Source organism: Tursiops truncatus, chromosome 18, assembly GCF_011762595.2.
Source record: "Tursiops truncatus isolate mTurTru1 chromosome 18, mTurTru1.mat.Y, whole genome shotgun sequence".
In the NCBI taxonomy this organism is placed as follows: domain Eukaryota; kingdom Metazoa; phylum Chordata; class Mammalia; order Artiodactyla; family Delphinidae; genus Tursiops; species Tursiops truncatus.
In genome coordinates, this window is record NC_047051.1 from 67,008,850 (window position 1) to 67,023,519 (window position 14,670).

The 14,670-nt window shown below is 38.9% G+C and overlaps 1 protein-coding gene across 1 annotated transcript in view; it reads left to right on the forward strand.

Annotated features, from left to right (window-relative positions):
* UBAC2 (UBA domain containing 2) overlaps window positions 1–14,670 on the forward strand; it is a gene marked incomplete at its 5' end in the record, with an annotated part of 149,348 nt that overhangs the window by 88,105 nt on the left and 46,573 nt on the right. The window contains one exon of the mRNA XM_073795049.1: window positions 1,857–1,904. Coding sequence (XP_073651150.1) covers window positions 1,857–1,904 — 48 coding nt within the window. The remainder of the gene's footprint in view (window positions 1–1,856; window positions 1,905–14,670) is intronic.

The window sequence follows — 14,670 nt, forward strand, 5'->3', positions numbered from 1 at the left end:
TGGTGTCGGAAAGTAGAGGTGGAAATGCCCCTGGCTTCTTGATAAAATCTGAAGTCCTTAGCATGAATGGCATCCAGGGTTTCTTCTTGCCTGTCCCATGTCAGCCCCCACCCCTCCCCACCTTGACATGAGCGTGAACCTTTTGTTCCCAAAACTTCTGTTCTCTCCTTCCATCCCTCCCCTCTGGATCTTCGCACATGTTTCTGTGCCTCTGTCTCTTACTCAGCAACTTCTTAAAACCAGGGACGTTTGACGCATGAATGGATGAGTGAATGAATGACTTTAATCATGATCAGGAGAGCAAAAATATTTGTGAAGGGTCATTTAAGTACACATGGCCCAAGAGCCAGTCATGTAATGCCCGGTGCTGGGGGCTGTGGAGGAGAAAATGAAGCATGAGATGTGGCACCTGCCCTCAAGAAGCCCAGCTAGGAGAGAAGGCATACAGTAAGTGCTGTGAAAGTATTAGCTGTTTTATTGTTCTCTATACTTTTAGAAAAAGACTACAGAAAAATATTTTTCCACATAATTCTCATCCTTGTTATTATCAGTCATTCACACTGAACAAGCATCCATGCTAGATCAAAGGATTAAATTTTAGATCAAGGGATTAAATTTGAAGTTGTAGCCAGTGTTCATTTCCACATTAGCTAACAGAAGAGCACAGCTTGTCAGATTCTTTTTTTACCTGTGCTTTGTCATCTCTTACCTTTGTCGTCTTTCTGTGTATCTTTTTTTCTATGTATCCTTGATAAATGGGCGCCACTTTGAGGTTTTCATGTAGCACAGTGTCAGCAATGAACCCGCTTCTTTCTCTACAAGCAGAAGTGCTTAAACTCCCCATCTAAAGATCTAAATGTGAACAAACGCGAAGCTACAAGTCTTTTTTTTTAATCTGTATATGTGACTTTATTTTATTCCCTAAATATTTCAGTGTATATTTCCTATAAACAAGGGCATTCTCTTACATAACCATTGTTCAGTTAACAAAATTGGGAAATTAACATTGATACAATCTTATTCAAATTTATATCTTATTCAAATTTCTATCTTATTCAAATTTCACCAATCGTCCCAATAATATCCTGTTATTAGGCTACAAATCTTTTCTTTCTTGCAGGAACACTTTGAGATGTCTTGTGACTTTTTTTTTTTTTAAACCCTGAGCACACCCTTGGAGGTAAATGATTTGGAAAACAAAGGGAGAGGTTTCATAAGACCCAATTCTAACTGCTTTTGCCATTAATGAACTTTGATACCATTACTTAGTTTGCTCTTTCTTGGGTAAACTGGAATGAGAGTGTCAGCAGTTAAGCAGAGCAGCATTGGACATGGACCTGTATGCTGGCAGATGTCTTCCATCTAAAACTAGAGTAGCAATAACAAGAAATTGAAATGAGAGAATTATATAAACTAATATTACATGTCATTACTTAACACCAAGCATTGGATGGTGACTACATATTTTGTATGTTGTTAATGCTAATAATTTCTTTCTATATAGTATTTTACTTTGTTTAAGCCAATTAATGTCCATTTGTAATTAAGAATATGCTTGAATTTCACTTATTTTTCTTTGCACGGGAGTGGGCTGGGTTCAACCAATCTGTTTTAGGCTATTGAAAAGCTGAGTTAGGTCTTGGTATAAAAAAAAAGAAAGAAAAGAAAAGAAAAATTAGTATGTTGTTTTCTTTTATATAACAGAATTGATATTTATTAATTTTCTATTTGTTTATATTAAGATATATATAATTAAGACTTAACATAAATGGTTATGGCTGGAGTTATGTAAAAATAAATATGCTGTGACTGGCAGTCGAATTTCATTTTTAGTTGCCTTTTTTTTTCTTTTATAGCTTTTCACCTCTGGTTCCTACATCTGGATTGTAGCCATAAGTGGACTTGTAAGTGTGATTCCCCCCTCCCCCAATTCCCCCTCTTTTCTGAACAAACTTTAGGAAAAATGTCATATTTAGATCATGGGTCATATTCAGGTGTCAGATTGCATCTCAGAGCTACCTTAGTGATGAAAAAGCCAGTTGCATGGATAATTGAGATGAAAGAAGCCAGTTTGTCTCAGTTTTCAAGGTAATTTTAATGAAAGTTTTAGCTGAGTTTTTCAGTGTTATTTTTAAATTACTTAGTAGTTGAACTCATAGTAGGACAAAATGGCAGAAAAAGAAAATGAAGAAGTTGGATTTACCAAAATTAGTGAGAGATATTCTGCTTGTTTCGGAAAGAGACATGGTCATGCAAGGGGAAAAATAAGGTTAAGTGGAAAGTCAGGTGGATTGGAACTGATGGAAGATTCATCAGGGTGTGTGGCCAGAGAAGGAAGAGGGTGGCGTCTCCTCTGTGTGCCAGACCGCCTTCATCTTCCCCATCCCCACCCTGCTGTATTGTATTTTATTTTATTTTAATAAGCATATAAGTTTATTTTAATAAACTCTATGAGGTATTGAAAGTGAATCTAAAGCATGAAATTGAGCTTTATTTTTCATCCATGGCTTAAATTTGAACTCCCAAATTTATCTAAAAATAAGTTTATAACTAGTATATGTGAAATACAGTTTTCAATTTCTTTCTTGGAAAAGTCTAAGAAAATTACAGACTGGATTTATAGTAACATGTATAACATCAAAGGGAAAGGATTTGGAAATAACTGCATTCCACTGCAGACATTTTAAGTAAGTTATCACTACTTATTCTTGTTTCCTGGGTGAATGGTATTTTGAGACACTGGGTCATTACTTTAAGCCTGCTCACTTCTTTCCTTCCTTTATGCTGTCTGTTTTATTCCTTTTCTATGTTTATTCTTTTCATATACAACTTAATCCTTCACTCCTCACAACATCCAACCAGAATTCTGGGGATTGAAGTCACTTTGTTTCCCCCTCCCTAAACATTTTTCTGAGATGCCCAGATTTGCTTCAGGAACACAGAGCTGAACTCCATTGTGGGGTCTTCAAGCCATCTGAGCCACCTGGTATTCTTAAGACTTGTAGTGATTTAAAGGACAGCCTGGGGTCATACTAATCCTGTGGGGCACAGTGGCCAGGCTCTGCCCAGTCTAATCTCATCCCCACTTGAACTGCCAGCTTGATTGGCAGGTACTTAACCAGCCTGCAGACAATAGTTAGTTCATTGCTTTCATAATGAAAGCAGCATGAGAATTCACTCTTTTGTTCATGATAAAGTTCTGTTTCTCTTAGCAGTGATAATCTTGAGCCCTTTTTTGGATATTTTCCTAAAGCATTCAAAAATTTGAAAAGTACCTTATTGTGTTATATTTCATTGTGTTAGTTTACTGTTAATTGATTTGCTCACATTATCTGAACCCCTCTTTAATAACTCATTATGTGACTCATTTGTTTTAAGGCATCCCATTTTCTTTCTTTATTCTGTTTTCAGATTCCTGGTTTTAAAATAAGTTCTTGCTGTCACCTCAGAAAGTTTCACTTTGTGACATTCGGTGCTCTAGAATTGGAGGTTGCATTTTTTATCTCTTTCTAGTCTTTTTAAAATCTAAAGTATGTGTGTTGTGATCAGTCTTTTCTCGTACAGACGCTTAACAGGTGGTAAGGTGCTTGATTTAATTTTTTAAAGGATCAGAAGTTTAACAAATGTTTAACATTAAAATTCCTAGTTTCAGAAGAGTGAATAGAATTGCTCAGTACTTGAAATATAATCCCCAGATGAATGTAGCTAGCATTTGAATAATCCCACTATTAGTAAACCCCTTTGAGCCAATTGAATCTTCACTTTATAGTAACTAATTCAACTAATATTACTGACCTCCTACCATTACACAAATCTGATAAATCTTCACATCAGCCTTGTTCTTTACTATTATTCCACCATAGTTAGATGATACTGTGTTTACTTAAGATGATTAATATCAGGGATAATTACACCAGTTTTCCTTCATGCTATACCATAGATGTTAGTGCTTGTTTTGAATTTAATGAATATTTTGTTTCTGACTTTTTCCAGAAAAATCATACATTTGTTATGAAATATTTAATATAATATGGTATACTTTAGATAAGGATAATTATAAAGGAGGATATTCAAACTATTTGTGAATGTTTGGTTTACACACCACTGATTGAGGGATGGAGATCTGAGATTGACAAAGCCACAGCTTGTCCCAGATGTCTCTTGCTCAACCTGACTTCTCCTCTCCCTGTGTTTATCAGGCAACTTCCCTTTTTTGTTTTTGTGGCGGCGGAGGGTGGGGGGGGGGGTTGTTTTTATCCTAAATAAAATACTAAAAAGAAAATAAAAGTTTTACTACCAGAAAGAAATGCACAGATGGTTTTCAGTGTTTTGGAGGAATGTTAGAAAACCTGTTGATAAAATAATCACCTTTTAGCTCTGAAACCAGTAGTTCTCCTAACATACTATATGTAGTAAGGAAGTAATTTTATTTCAATCTGTGTTTTTAAGAGAAAGAGCTTTTTTTTATAAAAAGACATTTGTATAAACCTAAGTCATGTGTTATCTGCTGTCATAGAAACCAAAGCCTTTACTCATGTTCTTCTGAAAAGCTGCCAGCTTTGGGTTTATTTTATTTAGTTATTGGTGGATTTATTTTGCTTAGGCTGCTTTTTCTCTCTGCTTGTGTCACCCATTCTTTCATGATTAGAAATGTTTCTGAATACATAGCTTAAAAATATCCCGCTGACTAAAAGAGGAGGAGGAGATAAATTATATCAGGACAGTATTTTGCTAGGTGGGAGTGCACTTTCTGTCTTCAGTGATGTCACAGAAAAGAATAAGGACTAAATATTTTTCCTGGGTGGAGGGGGGTTGGGGAAGTGTGTTTAGCTTATGAGGAGCAATAATGAGTTAATTTGACTAGGACAGGTGTCTCTCCACAGTTCTGTTTTGTGATCCCTCAGGGATTCCAGCTGCTGCCAGAAAGGATAAGGGTCGTTCGGTTTACGTAAAGATTAAGGTTACAGTAAGTCTCCTACATACGAACCTTCAAGTTGCGAACCTTCAAAGATGGCAGTGCGCGTTCACATGTCCAGCGAAGTTAGTTCACGTGTCTGGCGTACATTGTCACGTGCGTGCATCCTCTACAAGTGGTTGTGCTTTTGTGTCCTTTACGGTACTGTATAGAGTACAGCACCGTACTCTATACAGTATCTGTACAGTAGTACAGAATCTTTATTTCAAGCCCAGGATGTCAGGAAGCAAGCGTAAAAGCAGCGGTGATGTAGCTGGTACTTGCCTGTTCCCTCGATGCCAGCGCCTGTGTGTCAGCTGTTGTACTGTACTACTGTACTTTTCAAGGTGCTGTACTGTAAGACTAAAAATGTTTTCTTTATTTTTTGTGGGTTTTTTTTCATGTATTATTTGTGTGAAGAGTATTATAAACCTATTACAGTACAGTACTGTATAGCCGATTGTGTTAGTTGGGTACCTAGGCTAATTTTGTTGGACTTACAAACAAATTGGATTTATGAATGTGCTCTCGGAACAGAACTCGTTTGTATGTAGGGGACTTAACTGTATTCACACGTGCCATTGATACATGTTTTAATGTTGCGTTGTTCTTCCTTTGACAATTCTGGCTTCTAACACCAACATTTTTTTTTTTTTTTGGCTGCATTGGGTCTTCGTTGCTGCGCACAGTCTTTCTCTAGCGTGGCAAGCGGGGGCTGCTCTTCGTTGCGGTGGCTTCTCTTGTTGCAGAGCACAGGCTCTAGGCGCGTGGGCTTCAGTAGTTGTGGCTCGCGGGCTCTAGAGCTCAGCTCAGTAGTTGTGGTTCATGGGCTTAGTTGCTCTGCAGCATGTGGGATCTTCCCAGACCAGGGCTCAAACCCGTGTCCCCTGCATTGGCAGGCGGATTCTTCCCAACACCAACATTTTTTTTTTTTTTTTTTTTTTTTTTTTTTTGCGGTACGTGGGCCTCTCACTGCTGTGGCCTCTCCCGTTGCGGAGCACAGGCTCCGGACACGCAGGCTCAGCAGACATGGCCCACGGGCCCAGCCGCTCCGCGGCATGTGGGGTCCTCCCAGACCGGGGCACGAACCCGCGTCCCCTGCATCGGCAGGTGGACTCTCAACCACTGCGCCACCAGGGAAGCCCCCAACACCAACATTTAATATCTAAACTACGACTGTTTTCATGAAAGTTTGCAAAATTGTAATTGGAAAGCTTGGCTATTGTAGCCAAGTGAAATATTTCAGTGTAAGTGAGTGCTTGAAAATGTTAGTATACACCTACTTTCATCATATTCGCACCTCATGTCTAACTACTCTTCTTCACGTCTTTGGTGAGAGACCTTCAAAAATTGAGGCCACTCTATATGTTCACAGTTCCTCCAGTCTTGTTACACATTAATACTTTTTTTTTCCTTAAAGAAAATATTGCTTTCTTATCGAACTTTATTTAAGGTCTTTTGTGGTTCTGCAGAAAGTCTTCAGGCCCTCCATATCCTTGCACTTCTTCATTTTCTGCCATCTTATGAATCATAGTTATGAGTCATTACCCCTGGGATGTACCCTAATTCTCAAAAGCTGATGTCTCGGGCCTGAGCTGATTCTAGCACGATTAAAATAGGAGCCTGCTTTTGCCAGTTTTTCTCTTTTTACAGTTCACATATTTATCACCATTTGGTCCTCTTTCAAGCTGTTCCGCAGCAGATGAACAGACAGACCTGTACTTCTCAGACTCCAGGCTTCTCCCCTTCAACCTGTCCATTTACCATCTAGTCATTTCCTGCATTTGTTACCTGTTCTGTACAGTATGTCAGACTTTGATTATCTTGTGATCAAGCAACCTTAGTGTGAAAGAAAATCTGTCCTACTCAGTAACAAGATTAGAAACATAGATTCACACCAGATTCGTTAGGACTTTGGATGTGGTCTGAGTTTGTATTTTTATCTGTAGGCAGTGAGGATCTTTAAAGCTTTTCAAACAAAAAACTTCACGATGGTGCAAGATTATAGAAGTCTTATTAGGGTTTGTAAGTCAAAGAAGGGGGGAAGGAGAGAGTTGAGCAACCTTGAAGGAGTCAGGATGGCTCATTTGTGGGCTGTGATTTGTCTGTCTGTCTTCCCCCAACAAGAGTTTTAAAGACAAAAAAAAATAAAACATTGTCTTATGGTAACTGTAGAAGAAAAAGCATCAAACAGAACCTTATGTTGATGGGCTTTCCAAGTCATGGTATATCATCAAGGAGAAAGCTTAATGGAATTAGCATAATCTGCTATGGAAATCAGAACTTCTTTGGAGTAAGTTTTCGAATCCTGACCTGCATCTCGGGTGAACGAGGATGGGGAGTTGGGTCCTCTGAGCCTTGCCCTGCTTTTCACGTCTTTCTCTGCTCTTCATGCTTCCTTTTCTTCTTCCTTATTCTTGCTTCCCTTAGATTTCTTTTCCCAATTCACCAAAAGAAGGGTACAGTGTAGCAGGTCAGGTAACTCATCTGATGCCCAAGGTTTTCAGTTGAACTTTAGGGACTAAGATGATTTTCTAGCAGTTCATTGAAAATGAGGGCAGGGCTTTCCTGGTGGTGCAGTGGTTAAGAGTCCGCCTGCCAATGCAGGGGACACAGGTTCGAGCCCTGCTCCAGGAAGATCCCATGTGCCTCAGAGCAACTAAGCCCGTGCGCCACAACTACTGAGCCTGTGCTCTAGAGCCCGTGGGCCACAACTACCGAGCCCACGCACCACAACTACTGAAACCTGTGCACCTAGAGCCCGTGCTCCGCAACAAGAGAAGCCACTGCAATGAAGAGTAGCCCCCGCTCGCCACGACTAGAGAAAGCCTGCACGCAGCAACGAAGACCCAACGCAGCCAAAAATAAATAAATAAATTTATAAAAAGAAAAAGAAAATGAGGACAGAAGCTGCAGAGGGAGGTCAAGGCTGGTTAGAGCTGTGAGGTGGGTTGGACTTGTGAAAGAACCTAGTGTAGAAGTGGAAGATGACAGTGGATCCTTAAGAAACAGCCATATTTAGAGGGTGCTTTCACCTTCTTATATAACACAGTATTTACAATCCCAACACCAAATGGAGTGCTTATCAATCCATTGTACATCTCTCTCTCTCTCGTTCATTGATTCATTCATACCTTCTCTCTCCCCCCATTTTCCCTCCCTTCCTCTCTGTGCCCCCTTCCCCTGTCCCAAAACCTTCTGTCCTCTGCCTTGTCATGACAATTACAACTCAGTCCGGGGCTGACAGAATGTCTTATTAGACAAGTGTTACACAGGGAGTGACTAGTAGACTTTTAAATGTTCACTGCAGAACAGATGAAATCATGCCAATGTCTTGATAAAACTGTCAGAGAAGTGCCTCATAAAGTATAGCTATAAAATTTTCATTACTGTAACTTACCTTCTACTAACTTACCTTTCTTTAGGCAAAAACCTTTTGGAGGCTTTCAGAATTAGGCCTCCTCAGGCCCCTCTCTCAGCCCTTTGGACCCTGTGCTCCAGGGACACTGAGCGTCTTGCTCTTCCCGGCACCTCGTGCTGTCTCAGGATTCTGTGCCATCACTTATTTGTCTTTAACAAACACATGGCTCTTACTATGTACCAGGCACTTGTGGTAGATGATGTTGTTTCTTCAACTGTTTTGTTTGTTGAGAATATTTGCTGCCCGTCTCTGTGGGCACCTCCCTGAAAGGCCTGCCTCTACGTGCCCTGCTAACATCAGACTCTACTCTGTGACTTACATGAGCCACTGGACCATGAGCAGAAGTGATGAATGCTTCACAAGCAGAAGTTTTAAGAACCATTGTGTGGTTCTGCCATTGCTCTGTTCCTTCTGTCATGAGAAAAGCATGTGACGTATAGAAGCTGCTCCTTCAGCCCAGACCCCAGAATGAAGAAGACACACGGATCAGGGCTGTGGCCAACATGTAAGATGAGTGAGGAATAAACCTTTGTTATAAGCTACTGAAATTTGGGATAATTTGTTACCACAGTATAACCTAGAGAGAGCAGACTAATACAGCTCTTTTCTAAGCAGTTTACTAATATTATTTAATTAGTCCTCCTGAAAACCTGATGTTGTAGGAACTGTTGTCCCCGTTTTATAGATGAAGAAACTGAGGCACAGAGAACTTAAGTTATTTGCCAAGAATAACTGATAAGTAGTGGAGACAACATTCAAATGCAGGTACTGGAGCTTTGGTGTCTCTGCTCTTAAGAGGTGGCTTTCCATAACCATATGCAGGTTCTTCCAACTACATCCATTCCTTCACCATTAGATGCCTTCTTTTCCTAGAAAAAAACTTATTCATTTAAGTTCTCACTCTGAAGCCTTTTCTGAGTCTGCCTTTTCAGTTTAGAAACTATACATTATTCTTTATTTTATAATCCCCAGTGCCTAGCAAAATGTCTGGCATTTTATCTTTAGTCTATAACTAATTGTTGAGTTTCAGAATTCAGTATTATCAAAATAATTATTTCTGTGCAATAAAACGCTGTAGCTCTTTGTGATCGTTGGGATGCTGTCAGCGTGTACTGCCTCACTAGGTTCTTGACACTCTCTCTACGGCGGTGGAGAACCTGGGCTTACCATCTGAAAGATGAGGAGGCTGAAGTTGAGGTTGCACAGCTGATGGATCATAGAGCCAGGACCAAAGGCCAGGTGTTCTGGCAGTTCAGTGGGTTCAGTGCCTTCCACTGCACATTTCAAGGCTCTCATCCATGTCTGTTTCAACCACAAGACACTTAGGTACAAAGCTGTTCTTAGATCTTCCCTTGACTATACCACCAAGATGAGGCCCTGATCATCGTCAACGGAGACACGATTCTGGAGGGAGATCTTGGTCATGAAGAAGTTTTAAAAGTACCCAGAGGTGCTGAAAGACACATATCCACAGCAGCTTCCTGCAGCCTTCATTAAAAATGTTGTGGGCCGACCAATATCCAAGAAAACTTTATCCCGTTGGCAGCCTCTGCCTTCTCCCTATTATGAAGAATTCTGTCTATAGCTATACTGTACTTTCTTCTCTAATATCATCAAAGATATTTAACTGGTCCTCCATATGATGGATTAAAAATGCAGCTCAAACCTCACCTTCAACAAACTCTTTGTCTTGTGTTTCTGGCATTGTCATGTACAAGAAAACGAAGTAAAGGATGGCTTTGAGAAAGCGTAAAGGATAGTATAAAACATATTGAGCTGGGTCAGTACTGCTGCTGGTCAAAGGAAAAAGAAATGGAGATAAGGAAGAGGTTAGCAAGAGAAACACGCATGCATTTTCATTTTAGATGATTACTGGTAGATTACATGGCAGTTGCCCCACAGAGCATTTTCTCGCAGGGTCTTTACGTTGTTTTCCTATCAGGAGATGGAAAGTCTTGAGTCGGTTTTGATTATCTCTTTAAACTGATTTTTTTTAATAGAAATGTCCAGTGTTCCTTCTTCTTTGCAGCTGATTGTGTTGATATTTTTCCTATATCTTGACTTTAACCTCTGGTAAAGAACTATGGTAAAAATCAGTGCATGAGATTTTGAATATATTCATTATAAACAACAGCATATTATCAGAAAGTCTTATGTTAGTTTATGTTAGCTTGGAATATTTTTAAGGTATCAGAAGTTTTTTATTGCTAAAGATTGGTTTTAGTCTCCGAAAATCCCACCTCTTTTATAAAGTTTAAGAGGAGAATTATACATCCAGAAATGTCTTAATCTTTCTAGATCTTCACATTTACTTTTTTTTGAAAAATTTTTTTCTTTTTTGTTCATTAAAGTGTTACATGCAATAAAATTTACCAATTTGAATTGTACAGTTTGGTGAATTTGGGTCCTTGTATACAGTTTTGTAACCACCACAATCAGGATAGAAAACAGTCCCGTCACCCTAAACATTTTTTTCATGCTGCTGTGAAGATCTGTATACACATTTATGTGTGGACATATGTTTTTACTTCTCTTGGGTAAATGCCTAGGAGTAGAATTGCTAGAATTTATCATATGAAAAATATATGGTACCATATTATTTTACAAAGTGACTGTGCCATTTTGCATTTCCACCGTCAGTGCGTGAGCATTCCAGTTCCTCCGCCTCCTTGCCAGAACTCCGCATTGTCAGTCATTTTAAGTTCAGTCATTCTAGGTGGTGTGTAATTATATCTTGTGGTTTTAATTTGCGTTTCTCTAATGACTAGGGATTTGGGCATCTTTTCCTGTGACTGTTAGCCATTTGTATATCTTCCTTTGTGTTGTGTCTGTTCAAATCTTTCACCCACTTTTTCGTTGGGTTACATTTGTATTATAATTACATCAAAAGAGTTCTTTTTATATTCTGGATATAAGCCCTTTGTTGGATATATTTTGTAAAAATTTTATACCAGTCTGTGGTTTGCCTCTTCGTTTCCTTAACTATGACTTTCAATAAGCAAAAGTTTTAACTTGACTAATTCAGTGTTTCAGTTTTTAAAATAGTTTGTGCTTTGGTATCTTAAGAAATATTTGTTAATCTGATGTCACAAACATTTTGTCCTATGTTTTCATCTAGAATTTAATGGTTTTTGCTGTTACATTTAGGCCTAAGATCCACTTTGAGTATAATATTTGTGAAGTTAAGGGTTGAGATGTATTTTTTTCCATACAGATATCTAGCATTGTTCCATCAACGTTGAAAAGACTCTTTTCTCTTTTGCGTATTACCCTAGCACCTTTGTTGAAAGTCCGTTGACCAGTGTGAGTCTGTTTCTTGACTTTCTTTTCTATCTCAGTGATTTATATGTTTGTTCTCATGCCAGTACCATACTGTTTGAGTACTTTTGAGTATGGTAAGTCTTGAAACCAGGTAACGTAAGTATTCCAACTTTGTTCATCTTTTTCAAAACTGGTCAAGCTATTTTAGGAACATTGACTTTCCATATGCCTTTTTAAATCAACTTACAATTTCCTTCAAAAAAGAAAAAATACAGTTAATATTTTGCTTGAGATTGCACTGAAACTATAGATCAGTTAGGAAGGATTGCCATTTTGATATTTTAAAATATGGCCACAGATTATTTTATACTTCAAGAGATGGAGCTTAATTTCCCTCTTCTAGAGTGTGGGCTATACTTAGCGATTCACTTATAATGAATAGAATATGGCGGGATGGAGTGTGACTCCAAAAGGCTGATGATAAGAGGCACGTTACTTCTATCCTGCTCCCTCTCAGGTCACTCATTCTGGGGGGAGCCAGCTGCCATGTCACAAGGGTACTGAAGCAGCCCTGTGGAGAGGTCTGCAAGGCAAAGAATGATGGCATCCTGCCAGCAGTCAGCACTGACTTGCCAGTTGTGTTTCTGAGCCACATTAGAAGCTGGTCCTTCAGCCCCAGTCAGGAGTCCCAGATGAAGGCAGGTAGGCTGACATCTCGACTGCAGCCTCATGAGAGACCTTGAGCTACAGCCACCCAACTAAGCAGTCCCTAGATTTCTGACCCACATAAACTGTACATATAATAAATGCTTATTGTTTTAAGCCACTGAGTTTTGGGTAATTTGTTAGTCAGTAATAGATAACTAGTACAACTATTTTAACAATATTCGGTCTTCCAATTCATAAACATAATATGTCTACGTTTTTCTAGTAATTCTTTAATTCCCCTTTTTAATTTTTAAATTTTCGATGTACAGGCCCTACACATCTTTCATTAAATGTATTCCTTTTTGTGGGGTTTTGATGCTATTTTAAATGGAGTTATTTTGTTTGCTGCTTGTATATAGAAACGCAGTTGATTTCTGTATATTGCTATTGTATACTGTAGTTTTGCTGAATTTGTTGTTTCTGTGGATTCCTTATGGTTTCCTACATATATGATCAAGTCATCAGGAAATAGGTTTGGTTTATATGTTTTACTTCTTCGTTTCTAATCTGTGCCTTTTATTTTTCTTGCCTATTGCACTAGCTAAGACCTCTAGTATAATGTTAAATAAGAGTGGTGAATAGACATCCTTGCCTTGTTCCTGGTCTTAAAAAAGGATTTCGTTTTTCCCTGTTGAGTCTCTATCTGTAAATGTGTAAGTTGTTCTTGATCTTTACATTCATTTTTAATTTGTTATTTTTAGTCCAATGTAAGAAGCAAATTTTTAACATAAGCCTGTTTTCCCCTCGATTTTAGTTTGTTGAATCAGTTTATGAAAGTGAATATAAGTTTAAAGGGAGGTGGTCTCCTTGTTGAAAGGGAAATTCAAAGGTATTTACATTTTAGCATTTGATTAAGACTTTTTTCCATGTGCTAGAGACTCTAGCTGTCTCCCAATGTATTTTTTTCCTTCGTAACAGAACCTTCATCTTATTTGAGGCAGCAGGGCCGCCAACTAAAAGATCACGTTTTCCAGTCTCCTTTGCATCTAGGTATGGCTATCAGACTAAATCCTGGCATCCTGGCTAATGAGCTATAAACATACGTATTGGTGGGACTTCTAGGAAGGCTCCTTAAAGTAGCCTTTTGTCCTTTTGTTCTTCCTCATTTTCTTCTCCCCGCTGCCTGGAATGCAGTTAAGATGGTTGGAGCTTTTCTAACCTGAGGGAGAAATAAATTTCTGTTGTATTTAAGCCACTGTTATTTGCAGTTTTCTGCTTTATGCAGTTAACCTAATCCTCTTGACGCATGATTTTCTGAAAGAAAAAGCTTAGAGCAGCTTTCTAAGACAATTTGTTAGAAACAAATAATCTATTATTAGTTTAATTAATTCTGTTAATTAATTCTGTTATTCTTATTCAACTTTTCAAGAATCAGAAGGATACCCAGTGTTTAAATAGATACTTTAAAATAATATTGAAAGAGAAAAGAGGGCTATGGGAAATTCATCTGAATCACTCTTGTACTTGACAAAGAACAAGATAGCAAGACTCTTTCAATAAGTGCTTAACGCCACATGACTCTGTCACGAAAACAACAGTCATTTCATAATTAATCACAAGTGGCACAAATAACTTGGGGCGTTTCTAACTTGTGTACATACTCTTTGCATAATAAAATGAGTAATTTCCAAAGTTCCTTCCTTCTTTCTTTAGTGTTTTTCAGTGAAGGAGAAGGAACAGGAAAATGTAAGGTTCGTTAGAGCAGGGCTTTTCTTTGTTTTGCCTCCTGCTGTATCCCAGTGTTTAGAACACAGCCTGGCACCTTATAGAAGTTCAGTAAAATATGTGTTGAATGAATACGTGAGGCCTCAGTGGGCCTGGTTTCCTCGGGACTTGAGTGAATATGAAGTCTGCATGAAAGGGTCCAGATACAAGGGAACATTTGTTCCCTCAGCTCCTCTTTATCTTGTGACGGCAATGCTCTCCCCCAGGAAAGCAGCCCCTTGTGTTTGTCCTACTGTCCCATTAGATGACAAGTTTCTTGAATGTTGGGACTGTGGTTCACTAGGACCCTGGCAGTGTAGTTTGCCAGGTAGGCTTTTGTTCAGCCACAGGTGACTGGAGAAGGAGATCAACAGAAACCTGAGTGCTGGTGCCAGGTCATGGTTTCTCATCTCCGCTGGCTGTGGTTTCATGCTAACACTAAACAAGACCAGAGGACAGTTGAGGTTTACTCTCTGTAATCAAGGGAGTTTCACATGTTTCCACACAGCAAATTAAATTCTTTATTCCCTTTGGCCTGGACTTTCAACTGCAAGAGGTCCGGAATGCTCTCTGGTTGCTTCACCTCTGGGACCCTTTACCTGGCCGGGGTTCCCAACTCCTG